A 26,732-nucleotide genomic window follows, 5' to 3' on the forward strand; every position below is an offset into this window, starting at 1 on the left:
ATGGCTTCTCTAATGGAAGTAATTTCCTTTTTCTTTTTTTCTCTTCCTATCTTGTAAACTCTGTCTGATAAGAAGCGACGTTGTGGAATCGAAAAAGTGGAACAGGGAGCAAAAGTCGGAGGTGTCTATTAAGAAGTCCGTTGAATATTAACGTGACGAAACATTTTCTGATGCCGCGGCGGCGCGGAGATTAACGAGGCGATTATTAAAATATGCAGTACGCCAGTCTAATTAGTCTGTCGACGAAACCAAGAAAGCGTCTACTTCGTTGGTCTTACTCGTCATCTTCTTTGGTTTTACAAAAGTCACGGACTTTGCCGCGATGCAATTTCGCCATATTACCTTGCTTCGCTCAATTTATGCCAACGAATTGAGTTGGTACGAACACTTTTTTTATCGCTTCTCTTAATAGATTTACTTTTAATGAGAATTTCAACATTGGGAAGTTTTAATGACAAAGATTTCAATATTTGAGAACATGATAGTTTAAGAACAATAAGATTTCACTGATTAAGGATTCTTCCAATTATACAGCAATAATAAAATATATATATACTAAATATATAAATATTGCAAAGAGATATGAGCAAACAAAAGTATGTTATGTCAAATTAGTCGTAGACAGAAACATACTTCTGAATCATTGGCGATTTGTGAGAAAAAGAAATATACTCTAAATTCAATAAAATTACAATAATATAATTTAATTTTACGGTTTTATTGAGGAGCAAACGCGCGTGAGATTATTATGTTGCAATATCTTATACATTTTTTGGCAAAGACTTCTGTAATTCTTGTGACATAATATCGCTATTTTTTACACTTAGATGAAGTCCGACTACCTGCAGCTGCGGTTTCGATCTTAATTATCGTCTCGTCTGTCGTTGTTATATAATAAATATTATAAAGATCTTTTTTACCTCGACCCATCTTTCTTGCGGCAGTTAAATTGTGAATGGCAACTTTCGAATGAATTGTATCGAGAAATGCATGAGCTGGTGAAAGCGACCGCCATCACGTGGAGACGTACAAAGTATCATTTGTATCCTCGCAATCTGTGTTTGTGATCAAAATTACTAGAATAATTGGAATTTGGTTCTTTCGCATAATATGCAGATTTAGAATTTTATCATCACACATTTTTCATTCACGCAATTGTAATTTTATTAAATTAGACAACAAATTTCTTTTCCTTAAAAGTATGATATGTTGACAAGTTTGAAAGTAGAATTAATTTATATTTATGTTGAGAAATAATAGAGTCTGAAAAAAATATTAAAATTTATGAATTTATGAAATATACTTCTGCTTTTAATGTCTTTATTGTTGTCTCCAAAAAATTGAATAACTTATATAAAATTTAATTTATATTGAAATATATATTTTTAAATATTATCACAATTAAATTATATATATATATATATATATATATATATATATATATATATACTTTAATGTAAGTTTAAGTTTTATTTTAACACGATTACATAAGGCCACAGCCTTGTTACGACATTCGTTATCAATTGTGTACAGTGCACAAATTTTCATTCTTTCCCAGAAAAGTACGAATACTTTCCACATCATAGCATATTATGTACTTCAATCTCTTTTTTCTCGTTAAACTATAAACAAATTACGTTTGTCTCTTGGACTTTGTTTTTTTATACATTTACAAATGAATACTCAGTATTTTCATCACCGCTTTAACATCGACAATGTTTTGTACGAACGCAGAAACGCGAGGCAACCGTGTGTACACACACGCGTGACCTCTTCCGCATTGCGTAATTGCAATTGGCGAAGTCCTCGGTCGCTTGAGTGCAATTGCCGCGTTTTCCTAGTACGCACATGGTCGGAGAAACTGATTATACCGATTAAAAAAGTATTAACAACAATCGAAAAAAAATCGTTGTGAAACTTCGCGCCATCTAATTTTTTCTACAATTATGATTTTTTTTATATTTGCAAGTTTGATCAACGTGAACTAATTTTGGTGAAGCGAATTAATTTTATTGTTGCCGCATAAAAATTTGTTGTATTATTCTAGGCGCAAATAGGCAAATATTAATCTCTCAACCTGTGAATTATAAAATATTGCGGACATTTTTAAATTATTTACAAAAAGTAACGAGTATAGTGTCATCACTTAAGCAATGCAAACCAATCAATTTCTTTTTATTGATTTGCAAAATATATATATCTCGCCGATATATGTTTTGCTGGCGGTGGGTGGAAATTTATGAGAAAGCCAATATATGTCAAGAGATTTTTAATGGAGGCGCATTTTTTGGAGACAGATAACAAATCACAAGGCTATGAGTTAACTTTTATGGATATGGAAAGAAATAGTAGAAAACTGACACATTTTTTCTAAAATGCATGATAAATCGAAGCTTTATATCATAATATTACACAATTTTATAATAATATTGTATAATATCAAAATTCACAAAGTTATTAATATGGAGTATTATTTTTAATTGGTTGCCATGACAACATATAAGATTATTTTTTGTTATAAATTTTAGAAACTTATATAAATTTATAAAGAAATTTATATTTATAAAAAAATATTGTTTTAATTATTATTTTATTAAAATAAATTAGCGCGCGTTGGTATTAAATTGTTGTTACGTATTAACTTTTTTGCATTTGGAAATTTTTGGAAATACCTTTTAATCAAGTTTTGCACTACTTATATCATTAAATAAAATTGATATTTATTTGATACAGAAAAAAATGTATATTTTCTTGCATTTTATAAATTTTAATTTCAACGTATGGAAACTATTTCTATGCATGTAAGTTTATTATTTGTGTTATACTATTGTGTGATATATAGGCGAGAGTACTCCATCTCTTTTATCATCCCTTCTGCTTAAATACACGTATCGATATTAATAGCCTCTTCATTTTCTTCGCAGACGACTGTCCAAACTGTGTGGACGAGCACAGCGGTAGCTTGGCGGCTTCAAGATGGACGATGCCTCTGCTGAAACTAGGGGAGAAGAGATACTATCTGGGGATCTTCTTCAAGGTATCGTTCCTGCCAGTTACGCTGATTTATCTAACCAAACCGTTGACCCAACCCGACTCTCTCGCACTCCCTCTCTCTCTCACTCTGTCTTTCCTTCTCGGACTTTATCAAATTATTTCCGAGCTCGTAACTTTCTGGCTTTGCCGTCACGGACGGTTTTATGGTGCATCGAATGCCGGGAACCAGCGTAGTAAAAGTCTTTCCGGATAACAGTGACCCTGTGTTGGTTGCGACACAACAAAGAAGCTCGCGTGATAAGAGAAAGAGAATGAAACACGTCATAAAAAAAACGACGTATGTGGCACGTAAAAGAATATTGAAGGAGTTCCCGGCAAAAGTGATTTCAGGTTGTCAAACGTCAAACTTACTATTATGAAGAAATTTTTTCAGTTACAATATAACACATTTGACATTTTTTCTTCTTTTCAATTTGATGTTTACATATAGTTTTTCATAATCTCTAATGTTAAACGATATTGATTACAAATTTTCACAGAGAAAATATAATTAATTATATTTGTGCCTTACTTTTTAATTATAATTTATTTTTCAAGTTTTCTTTTTATAAAATTTGCGACAGCACGGAGGCACGTAAATGTCTCGATGATTACGTAGGTAATGCGTGATCTCACGCGAGTCTTTCAGAGCGACATTCCTGCTTCTGACATGTTTAATGCATGTCCTTTCACGCGCGAACACAATCGTATCGATTAGGCTCACCCTTATTACGGCTTCTCGGATAATCTGAGAGCTTTTATTGACTCACGCGCGCTATTAACATGGATTTCGCAATTCCGTCGGTGCAAATCCGGCTTCGCTGCGATCTTGCTTGAAGTGGGTGGTGTAAAGACGCTCGTGTAAACGGACTTCTCGCAATAAAAGCGGGAAGAAGAGAGCAAGTGGCGTCTCTCTTTCCCTCTTGATCCGCTCTTTTAATTGAATCACATTGAGAACGAGCCCTCTTTGTTTCGCAAATAAATAACGACATCGTGGCTGTTAATCGAGACCTTGCGGAACAACTGTACTTCCTGTAGCAACCAACTTTTCGAGTAAATTGACGAGAAGATGGCAAATTTTCTGGGTCCTCTTAGCAATAGAGAATGTTGCCTTCCTCGTTCCTCGATAGAAAACTTATTTAAGTTAGGAAAGTTAGCGGTTTCGAGGTCAAAGTCAAGTTTCTAGATTGCGCACCTTCCACTTATGATCTAAAGATTCGTAAGTTAGAGTCTAGACACTGCTGTAATTTTGGAAATGGCGATAAAGAATTAGAAATGCTACACTAGCGTTTATAGATTAATTACAATGCTGAAATTTTCAATATTTCTGTTTAATTTCGTCATTTTTGATAAAAAAAAATCCTATCCATTAAAAATTCATAAGAAATCGGATAATGTTCAGACTCTACTTTAAGGACTTTTATTTGGCTTTTACTATTCTATACTCGATTGTTCTATATGATGTTTACATCATTCAAACGCATATTTAAAATAACAATAAATGTTGATCTTATATTGCTTTGTAAACAAAATATTAATACACCAAAGAAAATTCATGTACGATTATCATTTATCAAACTGCTTGCTTCACTGAGCAAGAATTGCATTCTGAAACAAATTGCATCCAAATAAATTTTATTTTTATTATTGTTTTTATGTTTACGAACAAGAAGGAAATTAAAACTCAACTATTTAAAAAAAACAAGAAAATTAATTAAATTTTAGTAATTAAAAACATGGACGTAAGAATTTATATTATTTTTGTAGGAACATAATATTTGTAATTTCAAATTTTATTTTCTCTTAAGAGAAAAAAATATGCTGTAATTTATAACACACATATAGCTTTATTTTTTAAATATTCGATTCTCATTGTCTTTCCCCACGATATGCGTTTTGCATCATGAAGCATGTATACAGATCTCTCATAGCGTCTTCTATTGGGAAAAACTCGCTGGCACTCATTGTTAGTATCCGTTAATTTTTTAGTTTTTTGTCGGCGTTACATGAAACGCCATCAGTTCTAGCTAGTTTTGCATACTCAATGAAATATGTTTTTTGAACTCAGTTTTGAGAAAAAATATTTAATATTTAATAATTATAAAATATTTAATATAAATATATTTAAATTATAAAATATTGAATATTTCTTGTCACAATAACAGTGACAGTTTAAATTCAAACAGTATAACACTGAAGTGGCCCCGGCCTTCAAACTCGGGGCCACTTTTACTGCACTCAGTGCGCACTGAGAGCATTTTGCATTCCCAATGAAATGTGCAGCACTTAAAACATGTTCACTAATATTATCAATGAAATACGCTTCAAACACTCAGTGCTGCCAGTGCTAGCGAGTTTTTCCCAATAAAAGACGGTATCAGATTCCAAAACACCTATAGCTCGTCGTCGATTGTTACACACTATTACTGTTTCGTTTAAGAAACATGAAGCGAGTTTGTCATGCACGAGTAACGATGGTTTCGTGTCGATGCAAGTGAAGAGGGAATGCAACGTTGGCTCCGGTGTAATCGCGAGACGACGCTTCTATTTATTTTGCCCTTTATTTGCATTCCCGGCAGGTAACATGCGATTTTTCGCGTCCTACACGTTTTTTCTACTCTGTCCCGTGTAAGTGCCTTCGGCCGAATTGGCAAAAAAGCGTCGAGATAGCAACGACAAAATTCGGCATCATTGACGTTGATAAAAAATGCGAAAGGCAATATTTACTAATATGCTCTTGAATAAATTTTTTTTGGACGATTAAGCGAAAGGTATACACATAGTATACGTTTTGATAAATACATCAAATATCGTTACAACGAAGAATAATCAATAAAAGTTGCAAGAGAAAATATGCAATTTGCAGTGACAATTTTGAGATTACATATGATAAAGCAATTAAAGCAAAGATATTTTTTTATATAATTATAATAGCGATAAATATTATAACAGATATAAGAGAGTATATATGTGTATAAAAATTTTATTAGAATTATTTTTTTAAATAAATTAATTTTAAGCATACTTTTTACAAGTATACATTTTTGTGTTATCAATTTTATAAATTTATTGAACAAATTAATTTCTATAAATTAATATATTGATTAAAAGCAACTTTAATTTGAATTATGTTAAATATGGAGATCAAGAGTTGACAATTAAGATAAATAATTTACATAAATTTATTAATTATTGATAATTACCAACGATGTTAAACCGGGCAAATGTTTTTAATTAATTAACTGAAGGTCCACAAAACATGCAAAATATATAAAATTCTTTCTAAATTACGATAATTACTTTATATAAATGCTTTGTGAGTTCGTATAAGGATTTTATTAGAGATTACAATAAACATTTTATATAGATATTGACACACACAGATATTATATTTATTTATAATATATATAATACTCTTCTCAAATAATAAAATAAATAATCGTTTTATTAATAATAATAATGGAAAATGTATGTATGAGTTACAATAGTCGGTAAATTTAAGTTAATTAACATAATATTGTTATTGCGAAATTTTGTCTGAAAGGACATGATAATTTTGCGGGATTACCAAAATATCCAGGATATATGAAAAGTCTCTCGCTGTATGTCTAGTAGAATGTGCGGAGCAGTTGCTGCATAAACGCGTTTCATAAGCCGCATTGTTGTTTCCACGGAATTTCAAGCGGATAATCCAGTCTCTCGGTAAACGTCCATTATACGTTCTAATTATGCAGATAAGAAACTTTGAAGATCACAAATAGCCATATAATTTGATCTATATTTTGCAACTTTTTCTCGCGTGATTTTGCGTATGATTAGTGATTATCGCGAAAAAAAAAATATTTTTTTATCAAGAATTTTGTAAATATACCTAAGAATGATGTACGATGACTACTTTGCACTTAAATGATCGCTTGCAGTGGCTAAGCGCGAATACTACTATACGATTTCGAGTTGTCAGGAAATTTTAAATGCTCGTAAAGGACTATTTTCCTGCGAAACCAGCGATACTCGCGCTTCTGCAAAGTGCTGTCGTCGTAAAAAACACATAATGACCCCCCAGTTACCTACGATAATCGATATGTGGTGCGAGCGCGTTACGTAATATTGAAATTCCGAAATATAACTTTGCACACCGTATAATCACCGGATTTTTGTTTAATTGCAATAAAATATTATAACACGTAAATTACTAGCAAATATCTGAGCCATTATAAATGGTCTGAGTGAGATATTTAAACAGTATCGCATTGATAATTTCACTTATTGTTAACTGAAAAAAAAAGACAAACTATATGTATGTACATAATGGTCTATAATAATTGTAAAGAAAAAAATAATTAAAAATCATGAAAAAATAAAAAAAAACTTAGATCCAAAACATTCTGGAAAAAGTTTGAAACTGCTTTTTATATTTGTATGACAAAATTTTGTCTGATTCTTATTAAAGGAGAATGATTTCTTTTTTATTAATAATGATTATTTTAAATTTAAAATTGTATTTGCATCAAAAATATTGTTATTGGCAAGATTTGTCTTTTTATATTTACAGAAAAATAGTAATTCAATTTGTTTAAAATATGCCTTTTGTATTTAAAAAACAAACTGCATTCTATATATGATTTTATTTGATTATTCACGAAAAAATAATCTTTATATAGCTTGCTAGATATTTTATTGCAAATTGCGTATAATAATTTAATGTACTGTAATACTTTGGGATTATTAACATGTTGAATTGAATAGATTTCATTACATATCAGTAATATTCCAAACATTGTTCTCGAATATGATCTCTCGTAATCGGTATCAGAATGGTGATTATGTAACCTTAGTGTGAATATCAATATGAGCTCACACTATGTACGTGCTGTTATTAATGTCGATCAATCTGTTACAATGAATGACAAACACGTACGTTATATGTGAGCATTAAGGGCAGCTTACCTCTAAACACTATAATTTACTTACACAATTTATAAATAACTCCGTTTCTCTTTATTATAATTATTATTATAGAGATTAACATGATTTAGATTATAACACTCCTCTTTCACGATTATTCGTTTTGCATTATTACCAATTATAATTACTTAATTTATTATTTAACATTATAAATAATTGATACATTATTTGTATAAAACATTGGACGTTAACAATACTCACTCAATTTACGATAAGTAGGTATTAATGACAACTCATTACTACAATAATACATTAATTTTTAATTTATTTTAAATTATATATATGTATATCTTTAGAGATGTACTGTGTATAAAGTACTGTATAGAGTTGTAAAAAAGGAATTATTTTACCTCCATTCTGCGTTGCAGGCAAACTGGTACAGAGCTTCGCAATATTGCCGTTATCACGGAATGCATTTGGCAAGTATAGCTTCACAGGAGGAGAATGACAGGCTCGAGAAGCATATCAAAGACTTCGGTCTTGGTCATGAACACTTTTGGACGTCCGGCACCGATCAGGCTGAGGAAGGAACCTTCTTCTGGATGGCGAACGGCAGGCCGATCACGTTCGAGAATTGGAACGTCGGCGAACCAAATAATTTCCGGTAAGAATGCTTTGGTCGCGAACAATTTACATTCCTCCTGATATTGATCGCAATTCTCCTCTTGCGATATAATTGACTTAAAATCGAATATCAGAGCTCGTTTCCGATAGAGATTCGTTGGAGATTATTTTTTTGTGGATTGGATACATTCTAGAGGATTGCGGAAAAAATTCGAAAAACAATTTTGATCAAGATTAAATAAGAGCCAGTCTAATATATATGTGTATACATATAACATAATATACATTATTAGATTTATTTCGCAAAAGAAAAACTACGCAAACTTTATCTAACGCTCTTACTCGCGTTCAGATACGAGAATGGCGAAGAAGAGCATTGCCTGGAGCTCTGGAACAGGGATGGCAAAGGGCTCAAATGGAACGACAGTCCCTGCAGCTTCGAGACTTTCTTCGTCTGTGAAGTGCAGTGATGAGTTTGCGCGAAAGGTAAAGGAAAGGGAGGAAGTACACGTGCGAGTGAGCATTTGCGCGACTCGTGACGTGTTCTCAGGATGATCCTCGAGAAAGCTGCGTGTGACGTTCTCGTTGGTCATCCGTTTGTTTTCGTGGACTTAACAGGAGAGAAAGAGAGAGAAATTTGAAATGTGACATGTGCGCTCGGACTGAAAACTACGCGCGATTAGCCGGTCGTTACCGTTGTCACGTTTTCCGCATCCGGCATTCACGTGTGCGTGAAACGACATCCAGTTCAGTCAGTTCTTTCCGTAAAAGTATCACCAAGCGACCTACCTAGTGTCGGATGATAAAAACGATTTGCTCATCTTTTGTGCAGAAGCGGTTCTAAACGCGCGGGTGCTGGATTATATGCAGTATATTTCGGTTCTTACGTACTTTTTTAAAAGGTCTTATTTTAAATTTTATTTAAAATTTTACAGCAAATATATATAATGATATGATTTATATTTGTATTGTTTATATTAAAAAGCATGAATGTTGAAATAATTTTTTTTGCATTTTTATATATTCTAGTGGTAAAATAATTTACAAACATTACATCTTCTGTTAGAATTAATTTAAATAGCTGTGTATAAGAAGAACATTTTTTAAAATGAATTAATACTTATATGGCCATTGATATACTTGTCGAGATTTCTAAAATATAATTAAATCGCTTCTATCAAGTAACTACACATCGACACGCGAAAGCTTTATTGCAATCGAAGAGTCGATCAACTAATGTAACTTCAAAGTTTAGATATTGCTCTTTTTAATTGATTTTAAATAAATAAAAATTCTAAAATAGGCATTTAAATATATCGCTGTTATAAATTATATTCTTATGTTTGTGTTAATTATTAATACTAATTACTATTACGAAATGATTTATCTATGTGAAATAATTCCGATTCTTAAACTATCGATTCTTCGATTATAGCAAATCTGAAAGCTTTTGACGCATGGTGATATCATATATTAATTAATTATTTCTCCAGTGAAATATAGGTTAATTAACACGTATATCCTAGATATTAAAGGCGTGTCGTAATCGCTAGATGATTTACGGCCAATAAACGTGCATGAAAAATTATTTTGATCGCGCAAATATTGTTGCGGAGAGAGATATGTTTTTAATTGAATCAAAAATTAGATATGATAGACTAATGATAGACTCAATTCACCGATTTATGCACGAAATAAACCGAATAGTTTCTTTCGACACCTACTAATTTCACGAGTGTATGTGAAACTTCACTATATATTTTAGTTTCTTGTTTCTTAAATATGTTATACCAACACTACAAGTAACATATATGTATATAAATATGCAAATTGTATATATTAAACTGCAATAGATAGTGATTTACTCTGGGAGTATAATATTGCTAGTAGTATGAATAAACCAAAAGATTCTAATGATGCTGTAATGCATTCGGATATTGAGAAATGCAATCATTTAAAGTTTAAATACTTATCATATGTACATTCACTGTTAGAAATTCTTTTACAACACATATTTTTAATAGACAGTAATTGCGTCACTGTTACTATATCTTGACGATTCTAACATTTATCAATATAATTTAAACTATTGGATTATTTTTAATAATTGGCTCTATACGTTATTATTTTTGTAGTTTTCAAATTTAAAAATTCCAGAGATAAAAAATTAAAGATCTTTTGTGTGTTTCTATTTTATATTTAATTCTATGCAATCTAGGATTTTTAAAATCCTAAATATGTATATGAATCTAAAAGTCACATTTTTATACTTTCTATTCGAGATTTGAGTTGCTAACTTTTTAAATTTTTGAATATTTAAGATTATCAAGAGCATTCTTATATGCTATCTATGTATACGTTTTGAGCTCCTGATGGTCTGCGTAATTTAAAGAGTAAATTTAAATTTTATATTTGATAATTTAAAATTTTTCTGACTTTATATTTCTTAGAAAATTTACTTTTAAAAATAATATATAAATCTCTTATACTCTTATTATCTTTACTACTATAAATATAAACGAGTTGCAGATATAAATGAATAAAAATTCAGTTTGTTCGACAACATAACGATTACGATTTGCATTAATTAGGTCGCGGTATAAATAATAAGCATTGAAATAGATTACGCACAGTAATTAGCCGTCGTGGTAAATGAAACGAGAGTTCGTTGTTGTATTCTATATGTATTCGCCGTCGCATCAGAAATTTCACAGAGCAATGTTGTACATGGCATTATTTAGCGCTAAATAATAAAATCAAAATTATGCTCTGATACACGTCTTTCCATTCTTTGTATATTCAAGCCTCTTTCATTTGTTTCCCATTTATTATAATATATTATTAAAGCTCCAATGATCAAAATCCCTACCTTTTCCGCTTGTTTATTAATAAAGAATTGAGAACATTTACACACTCATTTTAATATTAAATATAATTTGTGAAAACTGGCTTTGGAATTGTGTATCACGAGTCTCTCAATTAATTAATTCATCCATTTTCTGATAAATTCCACCCTAAATATTATTATTCCATTTTCGAAATTACTTCAGCAAAATATCGTTTGTTCGTAAATTATTTATATTAGATATGCGAGAATTGGAAATGGTACACATAAAGTATGTTATTATTACATTTCTCACACACACACACACACGCACACACATACACGCACACACATATTTATTTCTACATCATAAATAAAAAGATAAATATTTTAATAGTCATAATAATTTATCTAACCACGGTCTTTTTGGTCTTCACTTTTTTCTCTCTTTTTCCTCTTTTTCCTCTTTTTTCTCTTTTTATACATTATTTTAGTTATATATTTCTTCTGATATATTATTTTATATCTAATGAATTTTTTTGGCAATACGTTCTATTAATTATTTAGTTGTCTTATTCTTAATTTAATTTTCTTTATTAAGGAAAGAAAATGAAAACCTACTTGATTTTCTCGTAAAAAGATTAAATATTTAAAAATTGTTACAAAAAATTTAATATTTCTTATCACATATTAAAAAATTACGAAATTTTTAAAGTCTACATTAAATCTTAAACATGTATGATTTAATCTTGACCAAATTATTTTTATAATAAAAAAACATATTAACCTATTGTAACATTTACACTATTAATATTACATTACTAATTGAAAGAAGAAAATGGAACATTTGCGCTCCTTTAATGGAAATTGCAGAGGAATGTTACTATCGCTACGAATCTTTCCGGTCGAGCTTTGGCATTTCCAACAGAACTCTTTCCACCTGGATGTCCCGCTTCCTTTTCTCATCTAGATTGACAGAACCAATTAGTAGTTCTGTCGATTTTTCGCCATCTCTGGGAAACATCAGTGTCGAAAGCAGAGTGGAAGAGAACAAGTTGAAGGAAGAAGAAAATAGAAGGAGGTTGAAAGAGTAGTTGGGTATCTGAAGGGTAGAATAAGAGAAGGGTAGGTAACGAGAATCGTGCGTCGTAGATACATAGGTATAACGTTACATAAGATGTTGCCATAATCGAGTAAAATAAATTTCGCTGCGAATTCGCGTCTGCAATTTCCCAAGGTAAAATTACATTGCAGGTCTCGGCATTAAAGCGCATCATGATTAATGATTAATATAAAATTTCCAAAAAGCGTTTGTATGAAAAGAGCGTATACAATAAAATAGATAAATTAAAATAAAAGTATATATCGTAAAGAAAATTGTATCTGTGATGTAAAATGCTCGATTCTCTGTATAATTGTCAACGCAAAATAAATTCTTTTTCAGCTCGCCTATTTTTCATGGAGTTCGTAAATACGCGTAACAACATCTCCGCGATAACAGAGTCGTCTACGTACCGGGTAAACATTTTTCATACTTCATGTAGCCTCATTCACATTGTTGGAAAATACATCGATTCTATGCTTCGTCTTTCGTTTGGTCGTTTTGCACAGGTATGAGCGATAAAAGGAACGCGAGGCACGCATCACACTTTGGATATATATTTAGATTCGTTTTATTTGCGCCGGTCGTTGGACCGGTACGCTATAACGAGGAATTTATGCCACGGGACTTTATTTAGGTGGCAATAAATGCAGATTCGTGCCGGGGAGAAGCGACGGGGTATCCCGTAGGGAGTCGTAAACGCAACGTACAGTATGCAACAATGCGCATGCAATACAATGCGACAGTGGGGTCGCTCTTGTTCTTTATGGCGTGGACCTATCGTAATACGATACGATGCACATGAAATCTTTAGCATGCATCCGCCGTGGCCGGGTTCTCAGATTTTTATCGGAGGATCGTAGCGCGATTTTTCGTAGTTTCGCCTCTATCGATGCTGATACGGCCGCGAAACCTATTCGCGGCGATATCGCGCGAACTAGAAAAAAATTGCACATTATTTCTACATTTGAGATAAATTACAAAACAATTTAGTTTTATGTGCTTCTTTGCATAAATCGTGTAAATTGCAATCGATGACAGTATGATCTATATATCGTTGAGTAAGAATTGTTTTATGCGCCGCCTTTTGCATAAATTTGATTTATTGATTTTAGATTACATATAAAAAATTTAATGCTAGAGAACTATATAACAAGGAAATTAATATGATTTTTTTCTATAATTAACAAACAGCAATTTCATGCTTTATTCATATATTAATTTATTTGATTAAAGAACGAAAGAATATACATATAATGCGATTCACATCTCACTATTAGATTTATTTTTTATTTGGCATATTATTTATAGTTTAAATAGAAATTTATTTTGAAAATTAATTGTAACACATTTATTATAAAAGTAAACATTTAATAAAGATTGAAATATCAAAATCAATATACATTTTCTTTAAGATAATACGTGCATGATATTTTATTGTGCATTCTAAATTTCTACAAAATCACTGAACACTAACTTCTCTTTCCTTTTCTCTCTTACCAGCAATCGAGGAATCACGAATCGCCAATTTCAACAATTGATAATGATATTCTAAAGATAAGTATCAAAAATACATATTAACGCAATAAAAATATTTGCATCAAACATAAATGTTTATACATAGTATATAGATAATATAAAATAATTAAGTGTTCACAAATAAAAATGTAGGTAGTGAAAAAATATCGAAGAAAGTTAATGTGCAAAATTTGCATGTTTTTTGATTGTATGCATAATAAATGATTATTATATTATAATAAGAATCATATATGAGAGAATATCTTATGATATTCTGAGTATTGAATTTTATCAGCTATGTGAATCGAGCACCCGACTTTTTAAAAATTAATTTTTTTAAACGGCAAATGATAGCATTTCGTTTGTAGTTGTTTGTGGTAACAATAATTTTGTTTGTAGTTTTATCAATTAATAAATAAAAAAAATTTTCAAAATGACTCGCACCCGACATTGAGATATCGCAAATCCGCTTGCGCAGTCTTCTTTAGAATCGTTTGTAGTTGTTTGTAGTGATTTTCCTTTCGTTTGTAGTTGAGCGGTTCAAAAGTTATAAACAATTGTTTATTCGTCCAAGAGCTAACTTTGTCAATTTTTAAGATTTTCCAAATCCGCTTGCGCAGTCTTCTTTAGAATCGTTTGTAGTTGTTTGTAGTGATTTTCCTTTCGTTTGTAGTTGAGCGGTTCAAAAGTTATAAACAATTGTTTATTTGTCTAAGAGGTAAATTTGTTAATTTTAAAGATTTTTTAAATCCGCTTGCGCAGTCTTCTTTAGAATCGTTTGTAGTTGTTTGTAGTGATTTTCCTTTCGTTTGTAGTTGAGCGGTTCAAAAGTTATAAACAATTGTTTATTCGTCCAAGAGCTAACTTTGTCAATTTTTAAGATTTTTCAAATCCGCTTGCGCAGTCTTCTTTAGAATCGTTTGTAGTTGTTTGTAGTGATTTTCCTTTCGTTTGTAGTTGAGCGGTTCAAAAGTTATAAACAATTGTTTATTTGTCTAAGAGGTAAATTTGTTAATTTTAAAGATTTTTTAAATCCGCTTGCGCAGTCTTCTTTAGAATCGTTTGTAGTTGTTTGTAGTGATTTTCCTTTCGTTTGTAGTTGAGCGGTTCAAAAGTTATAAACAATTGTTTATTCGTCCAAGAGCTAACTTTGTCAATTTTTAAGATTTTTCAAATCCGCTTGCGCAGTCTTCTTTAGAATCGTTTGTAGTTGTTTGTAGTGATTTTCCTTTCGTTTGTAGTTGAGCGGTTCAAAAGTTATAAACAATTGTTTATTCGTCCAAGAGCTAACTTTGTCAATTTTTAAGATTTTTCAAATCCGCTTGCGCAGTCTTCTTTAGAATCGTTTGTAGTTGTTTGTAGTGATTTTCCTTTCGTTTGTAGTTGAGCGGTTCAAAAGTTATAAACAATTGTTTATTCGTCCAAGAGCTAACTTTGTCAATTTTTAAGATTTTTCAAATCCGCTTGCGCAGTCTTCTTTAGAATCGTTTGTAGTTGTTTGTAGTGATTTTCCTTTCGTTTGTAGTTGAGCGGTTCAAAAGTTATAAACAATTGTTTATTTGTCTAAGAGGTAAATTTGTTAATTTTAAAGATTTTTTAAATCCGCTTGCGCAGTCTTCTTTAAAATCGTTTGTAGTTGTTTGTAGTGATTTTCCTTTCGTTTGTAGTTTAGCGGTTCAAAAGTTATAGACAATTGTTTATAACGTTTGAACCGCTAAACGAAAGGAAAATCACTACAAACAACTACAAACGATTCTAAAGAAGACTGCGCAAGTGGATTTGCGATATCTTTAAAATTAACAAATATACCTCTTGGACGAATAAACAATTGTTTATAACTTTTGAACCGCTCAACTACAAACGAAAGGAAAATCACTACAATCGATTCTAAAGCAGACTGCGCAAGCGGATTTGCGATATCTCAATTTCGGGTGCGAGTCATTTTGAAAATTTTTTTTATTTATTAATTGATAAAACTACAAACGAAATTATTGTTACTACAAACGAAATGCTATCATTTTCCGTTTTAAAAAATTAATTTTTAAAAAGTTGGGTGCTAGGTTAACATAGCTCACACGACGTATAAAACTCTTACCGTTTGATATTTGAAATCGGGGGAAAAAAAAACAGAAAGTTTTATATTATATAACATTATGTATATATGAGCGTTTCGATAAAATTATTTAACAAATCTCGCTCGAATGAGTCATATTATACGCGCCTATAATACGCAATATAATGTACATAAGCAATAATAATGAGAAAGTGATTTTTTCCGAGTCTGGCGATTAATCAGGGATAGAAAGTAGCACTGGTCAGCCGATTTCAGTGATTATCCGTCCGATATAAGCGACAATTGTAACGCGTCCGAACTCTTTTCATCCCTGCACGCTTTTATTCTTCGTTCGAATAATTTCGACAAATATCGCGATAATAGCATTAATAATGTTATCATTTCTTACAATTTTTTTAAAACTTTATTTACAAATATTTAAATAATAAATTCTATTGATAAAGTAATAAAATTTTATTCGCACACGACGAGCTATATAAACCTAGCATCCGACTTTTTAAAAGTTAATTTTTTAAAACGGAAAATGATAGCATTTCGTTTGTAGTTGTTTGTAGTAACAATAATTTCGTTTGTAGATTTATCAATTAATAAATAAAAAAATTTTTTTAAATGACTCGCACCCGACATTGAGATATCGCAAATCCGCTTGCGCAGTCTTCTTTAGAATCGTTTATAGTTGTTTGTAGTTGTTTGTTTTAACCGCTCAACTACAAACGAAAGGAAAATCACTACAAACAACTACAAACGATTCTAAAGAAGACTGCGCAAGCGGATTTGCGATATCTCAATGTCGGGTGCGAGTCATTAAAAAATTTTTTATATTTATTAATTGATAAAACTACAAACGAAATTATTGTTACTACAAACAACTACAAACGAAATGCTATCATTTTTCATTTTAAAAAATTAATTTTTAAAAAGTCGAGTGCTAGGTTTACATAGCTAATTTTATCTGTATATTTATATTTTAAATAAGTTGACCAGTCATTACATATTATGTGTTTATTTAGTTTTGATAGTATTATTGTTATTTTAATTTATTTTAACGAATTCTGGCCTATTGTTATAGTTTTTGTCTAGCACATGTCATATCTGATACATTACGTGCTATTATATTTTGTATTGGTCCAATTTCACATGAGAAGGTATCGAATACAGAAAAAGATAATAACGTTTGATTAAAAAGCACAGGAGCAATAATATACAAAACAACAATGTTTTATTGGAAACAACATACAATCACGTGCCACGTATGTTTCTTATAAGCCCTTATCGTTCGCGCGTCCCGTCAAGGCGTGCATGCTAACAGATACAAACGCTCCAATCGTGAAGTAATCCTGTTCGTCCCGTTCGAGTTTCACCCTCGTCCTTTCGCCTCGCCGCGAAACTTACGAACGTCGTCCTTCTGATCGAATTAAAGTTTTGCTTTTCGATATCGCGACAGTCTTTCTGCTTTCGCCCTCTTCCTCTCTTGGATTAGAAACGCGAGTACAATTTTCCTCAAAAGAGACAGACGGGGATAGAGACAAAATAGAAGGGTAGGAGGAACCCTTATTAAATATTTACCACACAAGGTCTCGCGAGGTTTCATTTCCAAGCCGCGTTTACTAAAGAGCTAATCCTAAGATTCTCTGTTTGTTAATCCTAATCCTCAACGCGACGAAGACGGAGAGTAAGGACGAGAGGATTCATCGAGCGAAGGAGGATCTTTCTTTATGGTACAAGTACACCGACGAGTACGATATACAACACACGTTCATATACCTTTGGTATACACATACTCATATGATACCTCTAATTGTGATGTCACAGCAATCTTTCGGTTGGCACAAAACGGCGCGACCCTTATATAGGTGCGACGCCTTTGGTGGTTTCGTAGTATCTAATCTAAGGGTTAAAATTCTTTTGTTTTTTTACGATAATGCGCTCCGAGAGCGTAGCCGTAACCGTTTCGATGTAGCAATCGGGTGATTTCGATCATTAAATCATTTATTGACTCGCGCGAGTACACTCCTTGAAAATATTTCCTTTATATAGATAGAAATTTTCCATAGTAAAGTATAAAATATAAAGATGTAATTTTTTAAAAATATTTTAAGAAATTCTTTGATTATAATGACGACAAAATAATAATTGTATACTTAAAAATTATAATTAAAAACTGAATTATCTATATAAAATTTTTGCATCTCAAATAAAATAATTTTTGGACTACAAATCGTTAAAAAGTGGCGTTTTCTCATTCGTTGTATTGATCCTCGCGCGATGCAACGTAAGTAAAGTTTTAAATAATAATAAAAAGTGGCATCGCTATCCTTTTTGACACATTTATATGACTTTTATATTTTTAAAATTTTCGATTAGTTCAATGAAACATCAATTAAGATATATCTCAACTTACCATAGAAAATTGCCATATATGATTTATATTATATTTACATTGATATTATTAAAGTTTTTGACTAAACAACTAATTAATCAGAGTGATTGATATGATTTTATCTGTCGGAAAACAAATTTCTCTAAAAACTATAAATTCTTATAGATTTCAATAAACAATATTCCGCTTTTGTTTTCTCCCTGATATAACAAAACGTTTTTATTTCAACAATTCACCTTATAGATCGTGATCGAAAGAGTTTCGGCCAGCAATAGAAAGTTTGAAAGGCGAGGAATTCGAGTCCGACGAAGATTTTGAAAGGAAGTCGATCGCCATCTACACTATCGGTTCGAAAAAATTCAGCATACATCTACTAGTTACAAGTATGAGGAATTCGCAGCGACTACCATATTGAAAATTATTAAGGCCGCTATTTCGTGTGTGCGCACAGTGATTTTTTTCGGGACTTCGCAATCTCTTTGATTGATGAATCGTTGTCGATGATAGATTTCATGTTCTTATAAGCACCGCTTCTCTTATCTACATTATAATTGAAATTTACATAATAACTTGTAAATTATTTGATTAAATAAATAAGAGTTGAGTTTTTGAACTGCTCTAGTTAAAATAACGCCACAAATAGGTTTTCTAGAAACTGGAAATTTGTACAATGTTTCGCAGTTGTGTTCATTTTCAATATATGACGCAAGTTTATATGTATCGATGCAATACCGCGTAAAATGAGCTTAAATTGCAATAGCAGTAACATCGCACTACAATAAAAATGCTTTTACTTAGCATAAAATACTTAATCGAAGCAACATGAATGAGGATAATATAAAATTGATGTTAATAAATAAATCATCTTCTCGAATATTAAATAACAATTGCAATTTTATATATATTGTTGCGCAAAGTTACTTTTACCAATGCAATCTAATTTTTATTTTTAATAGCGCTCTCATTTTTACCGAATTTTTTAGTGACATAAGATCGTGAGAAACAATTTTTTGCTTAGAAATGTTAATTGTTACATTTATAATTCTCAATTATATTATTCGCAAGATAGAACAAACTTCTGATAAATGCGAATCGATTCTATATCGTCCTGCGGTCGATTTGAATCCTTTTTGCAATTCGTATGCTGCCTCGCCGCCGATGAAAACCAGGTTAAAGTTAGGCAGTGTTTGAGGAATATACGTCGCTCGATGAATATACTGACTGCTTTAACATCACATTCGATATATAAAGGCCCACGGTATATCTATATATTCACATATAAAATCAATCGATTAAATCGTAACGCGCGCGTGACGTTAATCGTTTCAATAGACGCTCAAGTTAATTACGTACTCCGATTCATTGGATGATATTTGAAAGAAGCGACAAAGAACATGTGTTACAATTTTTCCATAGGATTAATTTCCATTACACTCACATTGATTCTCGATATATTCCATTGACGTTTAATTAATAATCATTAATATCGATGAATCGAATCGTTACGATATTATTTCATTCCATTGATCTTATTAGCTGATTTATTAAGTTAATGAGTCGCTAATTATTGCGTCAACGTAAATTACGGTACTCCGTGATATCGCACTTGTGAGCATAAGGAGGCTATTGTCGACGTAAATATCTAAAAAGCTTATTCTCCATTCGTGATATATATTATGTAATGAAAAGTTCGCAAGTTTGAGCTCGGAATAAATCGCGAGTGCGCACACTCTACGATAGAAAAGGACGAAGAGATATTTGTGTCTGTGACAAGATATGAACGCTCGAATGTGAATTAACGTAATTATAGAAAGGAAAAAGGGGGAAGGAGATAAGCTTAGGAATGCATACGCGAAAGCACTCACTAGTGCGAGATTTATAACAACGGAGACGAATGTTTTGCTGTAGAAAGCGAGAAAGAGTCGCGCGTGTGGAAAGATCTCGCATATGCAATCGCATACGAATGCACTTCTGAAGTATTATATGCCAAGATCTAAGATTCTTGTCACAAATCTTCACGTTCCATTATTCTGAGTCCATGAGAGGATTGAATTTCATTCCACACGCTCACACAAGGGAGCCTTCGAGAATGAAAGCTTGGTGTGTGATAAAAGGTATGTACAGGGGTTTTTCCTTTAAAAGCTTAATTAGAATTATATGTATAGTGTGTATGAGAGCTTGGAGCTGGCAGTATTGATGTAATCGGTTAATCAAAGTACTCAAATATTTTTTGCGTATTTACATTTATAATTTATTAAGTGGCTCGAACATCGTCTGAGTATTTTTCTGCTTTGTATAAAGTCTTTTAAAAATTGTAGAAATATTTGTAGAAAAATATAATTTTAATACTCTTGAAAAAAGATTTATCAAGACTGAGATTATTTGACAAAATAATAATAATTAAAATAATTATATAATAAAATATAAAAAATTATACAAATTTATAAAAATTTTAAACAAAATAATTTTATAAATTATTATTTTAGTTTTAATAAAATTGTTTTAATAAAATAATTAAAATAATAAAATCTTTACAATATAACAGAGCGTATAATTCACTCGTGTGTAATGAGAAATAAAAATTTTTTTATATTATGCACATATATTTCTCTGACATGTTTAATAAACGTGCAAGCATGTATAAACGATTAAGATCATCAATTATACGAATGTCCGAGCACATAGAAACTCGAGCGACCCTGCCGGCTCCATTATTATCACGACTCGAATACATCGTGCTAATATTCTCTGGGAATAATTATCTCGACTTAACAACGTAACATTTCCTTTTATCTTTAACAACAACAGTAACAATATGGTTTTCTCTGATAGCAACGTATTTCTTAAAATTGTCCGGATGACGAAAATTCGTCTCCTAACTCATCCACACACGCACACATCGCACGATAATTAGTACGGATATAATTAATGATTTTATAAGAATAAATGGGATGAAGCGGAATTGATCGTGAGCGTCTCCAGACTCTTGTAAGCTATCGAAACACGCTCCGAATTTTATATTCTCCGCGTACAACTTGACGTGCATTGCAAGCCTGGAAAGCATAATTTTGTATATAAAAGCAAAACATAAATATAAACGGTGCAAAAATTTTAAATATTGTTGTAACTTTCGTTGTAAGAATTTATAATTTTTTCTGTACTAATTTAAAAAAAAATTAAATAAAGATTACTTCAATTTTAATATTTTAATATTTTATTTAATTAATTAATTGTTTTAATTTAATGTGTATAAGTAGGAAGTATAATTCAGAAAATTGTATCATCAAAATTATATAATTTAGATTTATTAATAATTCAGAAAATTAAAAAATTCAGTTTTAATTTATTGCAAATAATTATATCTAATATATTTTTTATAGAATGTACTTTACATACATTATTATGTGATTAAATGAATTTACTTTGTGTATAACGTGAGAATATTTTACGTTTTATTTAATGGAAAATAACCCTATAACTTGCAATGCACTTTATAATCCATACGAATTAATGCGATTATGTACAGCGACAAGTGATAAAATCTTAATTCTAATTTTCGAATTCAATGCGCACGTGAAACTCGACTTTGCTCGGGGGATTCGATTCGTCACCTCGAATAATCGTGATTCATTGCGGATTGCCAGGACGTGTCAAAGATCACGACGACATTATGTTTTTTATTTTTTTAAATATTAAAAATTTATGCAACCTACAAAAATTTAAGTCTTAAAAATATTTGAAAAAGATGTAAGAATAATAGTTGTTATCAATTGATCGCGCTGCATATTCGACATAAATCGTAATTTCAGGCACCGCGTCACAACAGTACAGATAAAACAATTCACATTCACCAATTCTTGGTTTGTGATCTTTTGATTTGTTGCATTTATGTTGCCTGTATGTATATATTTTTATTGTTGATTATGATTTGCTTCATATATATCTTCTTTCTTCAATTTCAAGTAACGAGTCCTGACACTCCGCGATACGCGCGCATATTGTGGCTCGATTGACCTCATATTTATATATTACTTCTTGTTTGAGCATGTTATGTCTTCAAAGTAGGTTCCGTTTTAGAATATTTCATTGCTGATCATATATATATATATGATAACAATATATACATGTATGTATATGTATATGTATATATGTACATGGACATATATGTATATATGTTATACTACATTTATAGTTATACCAACTCATTTTTACACTAACTTTATCCGATACATATGCTTAGGTATCATGTAAGTATTTCATATATATGGTACACATTGACATTTTCCATCAAGATATCGATTAGTTTAATTTTTTTTTGGATTCTTTCGCGTCAACGTCTACGTCGACGATTCAGATCGACGTATTACGGTATGACATTTATTTGGAAACTGGCATGAGTTCGTACAAAGTTGAATGTATTCTTTTTAAAAGATTTAGGAATTTCATAACTATCTATTGCATTGCTGGTGCCTGAATAAACGTGTGCCTTTCCTTCCATAAATTTGATCTTGGTTCCAATTATCATATAATTCTTCATTGCAATTTTTTCATTTGTATCTCTCACATATTAGCGATTCTTTTAAAAAATTATAAATTATTACATATAAAATATAAATGTCAGAATATAAATAAGAAGATAAAAAACATTTGTTTCATATATACATATGTTTAAAAAATAAATAGACTCAGATAGAAAAGAAACTCTATATAGTGTAAAAATTGATTAGAAATTAGAAATTAAAGTACAATCTTGATATTTTTTTTCTTAATAAAAAGACAAAGTTATTTCAAAAAATTATGACAATGAAATAGACATCCGAAATAATCACAAAGTATATATAATTATAATTAAAAATATATAAAGAAATTAGAATTAAAATAAACAAAAGTTTTATAGATAATGTGATGCCCCTAGTTGTTTTTGCTTTTATATTATAGAAATCCTATTGATGAATACCCGTATATAGAATGTATATTTATTTTTTAATTTTGTCGAAATTTTGTCTGCTTCGTAATGTTTTTAATTATAAAAATGCATAAATATTTAATTTAAAAAAAAATGAATAAAAACTAACTGTCTCGATGAAAGATAATCGCGTATCAAAAGATTTCAAGTCTTCACTTTGCTTCTATCGAAATGTTTCAACTATACTTCAAGGCGCCTGATCGATCAACCAACGCGTCAAGATCGCGTCCAGACGATTTTAGGCACAGGTTGAAATTTCGAAAGGAATCTTTGCACGTAGACACAACTACGTAGATACGACGCTTCGACATCGATATGACACAATTCATCGATTGTGCATTAAAAAAAAAAAAATTCCATCGAATTCGAAGATCCGAAATCCGGCTCGACTGTCGAGTATAATTTCCAGCGTCACAAAGATTCAGTAATTTCTAAAAAACGGTTCTTTCGCAACAATCACTATCGCGAATACAATCGCCATACGCGAATGTATTTCCCATTCAATACACTTACTTCGAAGGATACAAAGGATGCATGTTTCGAGGACGTTAACGCAAATGTCAACACGAGAGTGCACTTCCTCGAATTATAAAACATCTTCGGATCGTAGGCTTCATAGTCGTCAGTCGACTCTCGATCATCGACAGGCACTGACGACTTTCCTTCACTCGTTGTTTCGTCGCGCGTGCGATGACACTAAGAATCGAATATCAGCTGATTAGCCTCTTCGACCGAAGTTGATGTGGATGGGACTCGTTGTTCAAGACAGAAACAATAGGACGTGATTTGCGTTAGATCGCGTCATTTCTGGAGTCTTCGGAGGCCCGGCAGTCCGTCCACGCGCTTCCACTTCCGGCGCTATGCGATCGGACGACTGAAGGCGATCCTCTTACGATCACAGAACTGTCTCCATTTCGGCGATTTCTGTCCTAGTTGCGCTGTCATCCGGGATCCTACGACAGGCAACAGCTTATTCTTGCAAAAAGTCTCAAATGAATTTAATATATCTCTAAATAATACAATAAATGACCTCGCGATGCATGACTAATAAATAAAAAATTCGGAAGAGGATTGATGTGGAATAAGTATTTTAAATATTTAAAGAATTAAAAGAAGGAATTTAAAGAATATTTAAAAATACAAGAATGTGTGTTTTATATAATATTCATATAATGTATTCATCTTATTGATTATTGAAACTGAAGAGGCGAGATGGAGGATCATATAATATGCATGTAAAAAGATAATTACAATAATTATATATATAAAAGCACTGATAGAAAATATTACATAAAAAATTTCTATTATATTTTCGATGGTAAAATATAACGCAGTCTGAGCAGTGACGCTTTTAATTTAATGCATAATTCCTCTCACCTGTAAATCTCCGTGGGTAAGAACCTCTCGGCGTATTCTGTGCTGACCACATGGTTTCTGCTCATGTCCCTTGGACGGGCAACCTCGACGGCGTCGATATACCTGAATATATAAACGATTTCGCGGATCATGTTATCGTCATCGTAATACCGCGAAAATCTCCTATACACGTATATACAAAATAAATTTATCATGCTCTTCGTTTTTGTCCTCCACGTCCTCGCCTCCGGTCACGGCGCTTTCCCTTAATATTCCCACACCCCAAATCAATTTTCTCTCCGCGTCGTCATCTCGTCAGACATTATAGGTAATTAATCGACTAATCGCTATAAGCTGCTACCACCAGGTAATTACCTATAATGTGCACATTATAGGCATCGACACGCATAAGTTATGTATCTACCGACTGCCTCGTATAATTCGCATGCCATGCTCTCGAGCACATTAAAATAAGAAATCCGTGATAAGAATAATAAAGAAAAAAAAAAATAAAGTAGGTATGTGAGCGATAGAGATATATATACTTGATGCTTAACTTATGCAAACGATCTACTAATCTACAGAAGCGAAGCGACTATATATACCTAATCCCTTCTACATCCCTGTTTGATTCTGTTTATGCGAATAAGTCTTTCTATAGACGAGGCGTGCCATCGTCGATCCGCGCTCAGCGTCTCTTCATTCTTTTCTGTATGTGTATATGTGTGTGTATATCTGCACGTTTTCCTCATTATAGAAAATAAGTCAACCGAGATCGCGCGAATCGTGGCAATATATCGACGATCGATTTCTGGAACGATCTTTCTCTACATCATCTCAAACCGATGAAGTGCAGTGACGTAGGAACACGTTACTGGATTCAAAAGAGTGAGCCAATGTGGTGTGTTCGGTGTGATTATATGTACGAAGCTTTAATGCTTTTAATGTTTTGAAATAGCGAAAGAGTCTTGCCACAGCTCCCCTACAAGGCAATGCATCAGCAACGCGACATATATTCTGCAACAGAGTTTCTGATAAATTGAAAAAAGAAATTTTATAAATTTGATAAGCTTCAGAAGAGTAATCGGTGTGAGCAAATAAACAACATACATTTAAGTGTTTCTTGTAGGTGATGTTAGATACGTGTATGTGTACATTATTGTTATCAATTATCCAAAGATACAAGCTAACAAGAGTTTAGCTTCCTTTTCTTTTCAAACGCAATTTGTAATTTATTTAACATTCAGATATTACATATAGCAAAGAAAATTCGATCGAAGCATTTAAAGAGTATTTTCGTGGATAGTTCCTACGTCACTGAACGTTCTTACGTGTGGTTTGGCGTGGCGGACTTACGAATCGAAGTATGGCGGTAGCGGATGCGGAGTTTCCACCGCCAATGGTTCCGGTTGTGTATAGCGGTCCGAGCTTTGGAAGCACCCTCGCCACCAGCCGAGACTTCCAGTTTTCCTCCTTTAAAAAAGCCGACGTGGATATGTGCCAGGGCTTCCTTCTCACCGTCGTACCACCAATTATTATCGCTTATAACGTCGCCCAAATAAATCCATCCTCGTTCGCTCGAGGCGACATCCCGTATAAAATGCTCCACTTTCGTGGAGTGTACTTTTCATTTATTTTCAAACGCGACGCACAGATAGATTCACTTGTCACGAAATAAGAATACAGGTTTTCCAATTATGCAGTGAGTATGTGACATATGCCGCAGAAAGAGACGGACACAATAGAGAAGAAATCAACTGCGTGTGCTAATAATCGATACGATATTAACGTATGTAAAAATATATATACCATGTATAGTATATAATGTTATACAATTTACCGAAAGTGAATAGAAATGACAAAATACGCGCTTTCAATGGAATATATCTATACTATATGGATGTCTCTTATAATTTTCCTCATTGCAAAAAGTGTATAAATTTAATATTG

The 26,732-nt window shown here is 31.8% G+C and overlaps 2 protein-coding genes across 12 annotated transcripts in view; one reads left to right on the plus strand and one right to left on the minus strand.

Moving 5' to 3' along the window:
* Window positions 1-11,314, plus strand: part of LOC145939409 (uncharacterized) — a 94,531-nt gene extending 83,217 nt beyond the window's left edge. For all 6 annotated transcript variants that reach the window (XM_083043696.1, XM_083043691.1, XM_083043693.1 and 3 more), the window contains 3 exons: window positions 2,925-3,037; window positions 8,367-8,602; window positions 8,915-11,314. In XM_083043696.1, the coding sequence (XP_082899822.1) occupies window positions 2,925-3,037; window positions 8,367-8,602; window positions 8,915-9,032 (467 nt within the window). In that variant the 3' untranslated portion in view covers window positions 9,033-11,314. The remainder of the gene's footprint in view (window positions 1-2,924; window positions 3,038-8,366; window positions 8,603-8,914) is intronic.
* Window positions 11,315-17,282: 5,968 nt separating this feature from the next.
* Nmdar2 (glutamate ionotropic receptor NMDA type subunit 2) overlaps window positions 17,283-26,732 on the minus strand; it is a 208,911-nt gene continuing 199,461 nt past the window's right edge. For 4 of the 6 annotated variants that reach the window (XM_083044909.1, XM_083044910.1, XM_083044908.1 and 1 more), the window contains 3 exons: window positions 26,139-26,255; window positions 24,804-24,905; window positions 17,283-24,379 (listed from right to left, as the gene is read on the minus strand). In XM_083044909.1, coding sequence (XP_082901035.1) covers window positions 24,322-24,379; window positions 24,804-24,905; window positions 26,139-26,255 — 277 coding nt within the window. In that variant the 3' untranslated portion in view covers window positions 17,283-24,321. The remainder of the gene's footprint in view (window positions 24,380-24,803; window positions 24,906-26,138; window positions 26,256-26,732) is intronic. The other 2 variants (XM_083044914.1, XM_083044911.1) reach the window with 1 other exon arrangement.

The sequence above is a fragment of the Prenolepis imparis genome, unplaced genomic scaffold (assembly GCF_030444845.1).
Source record: "Prenolepis imparis isolate NDT839.2.m4 unplaced genomic scaffold, iyPreImpa1.0 SCAF_8, whole genome shotgun sequence".
Classification (NCBI taxonomy): Eukaryota; Metazoa; Arthropoda; class Insecta; order Hymenoptera; family Formicidae; genus Prenolepis; species Prenolepis imparis.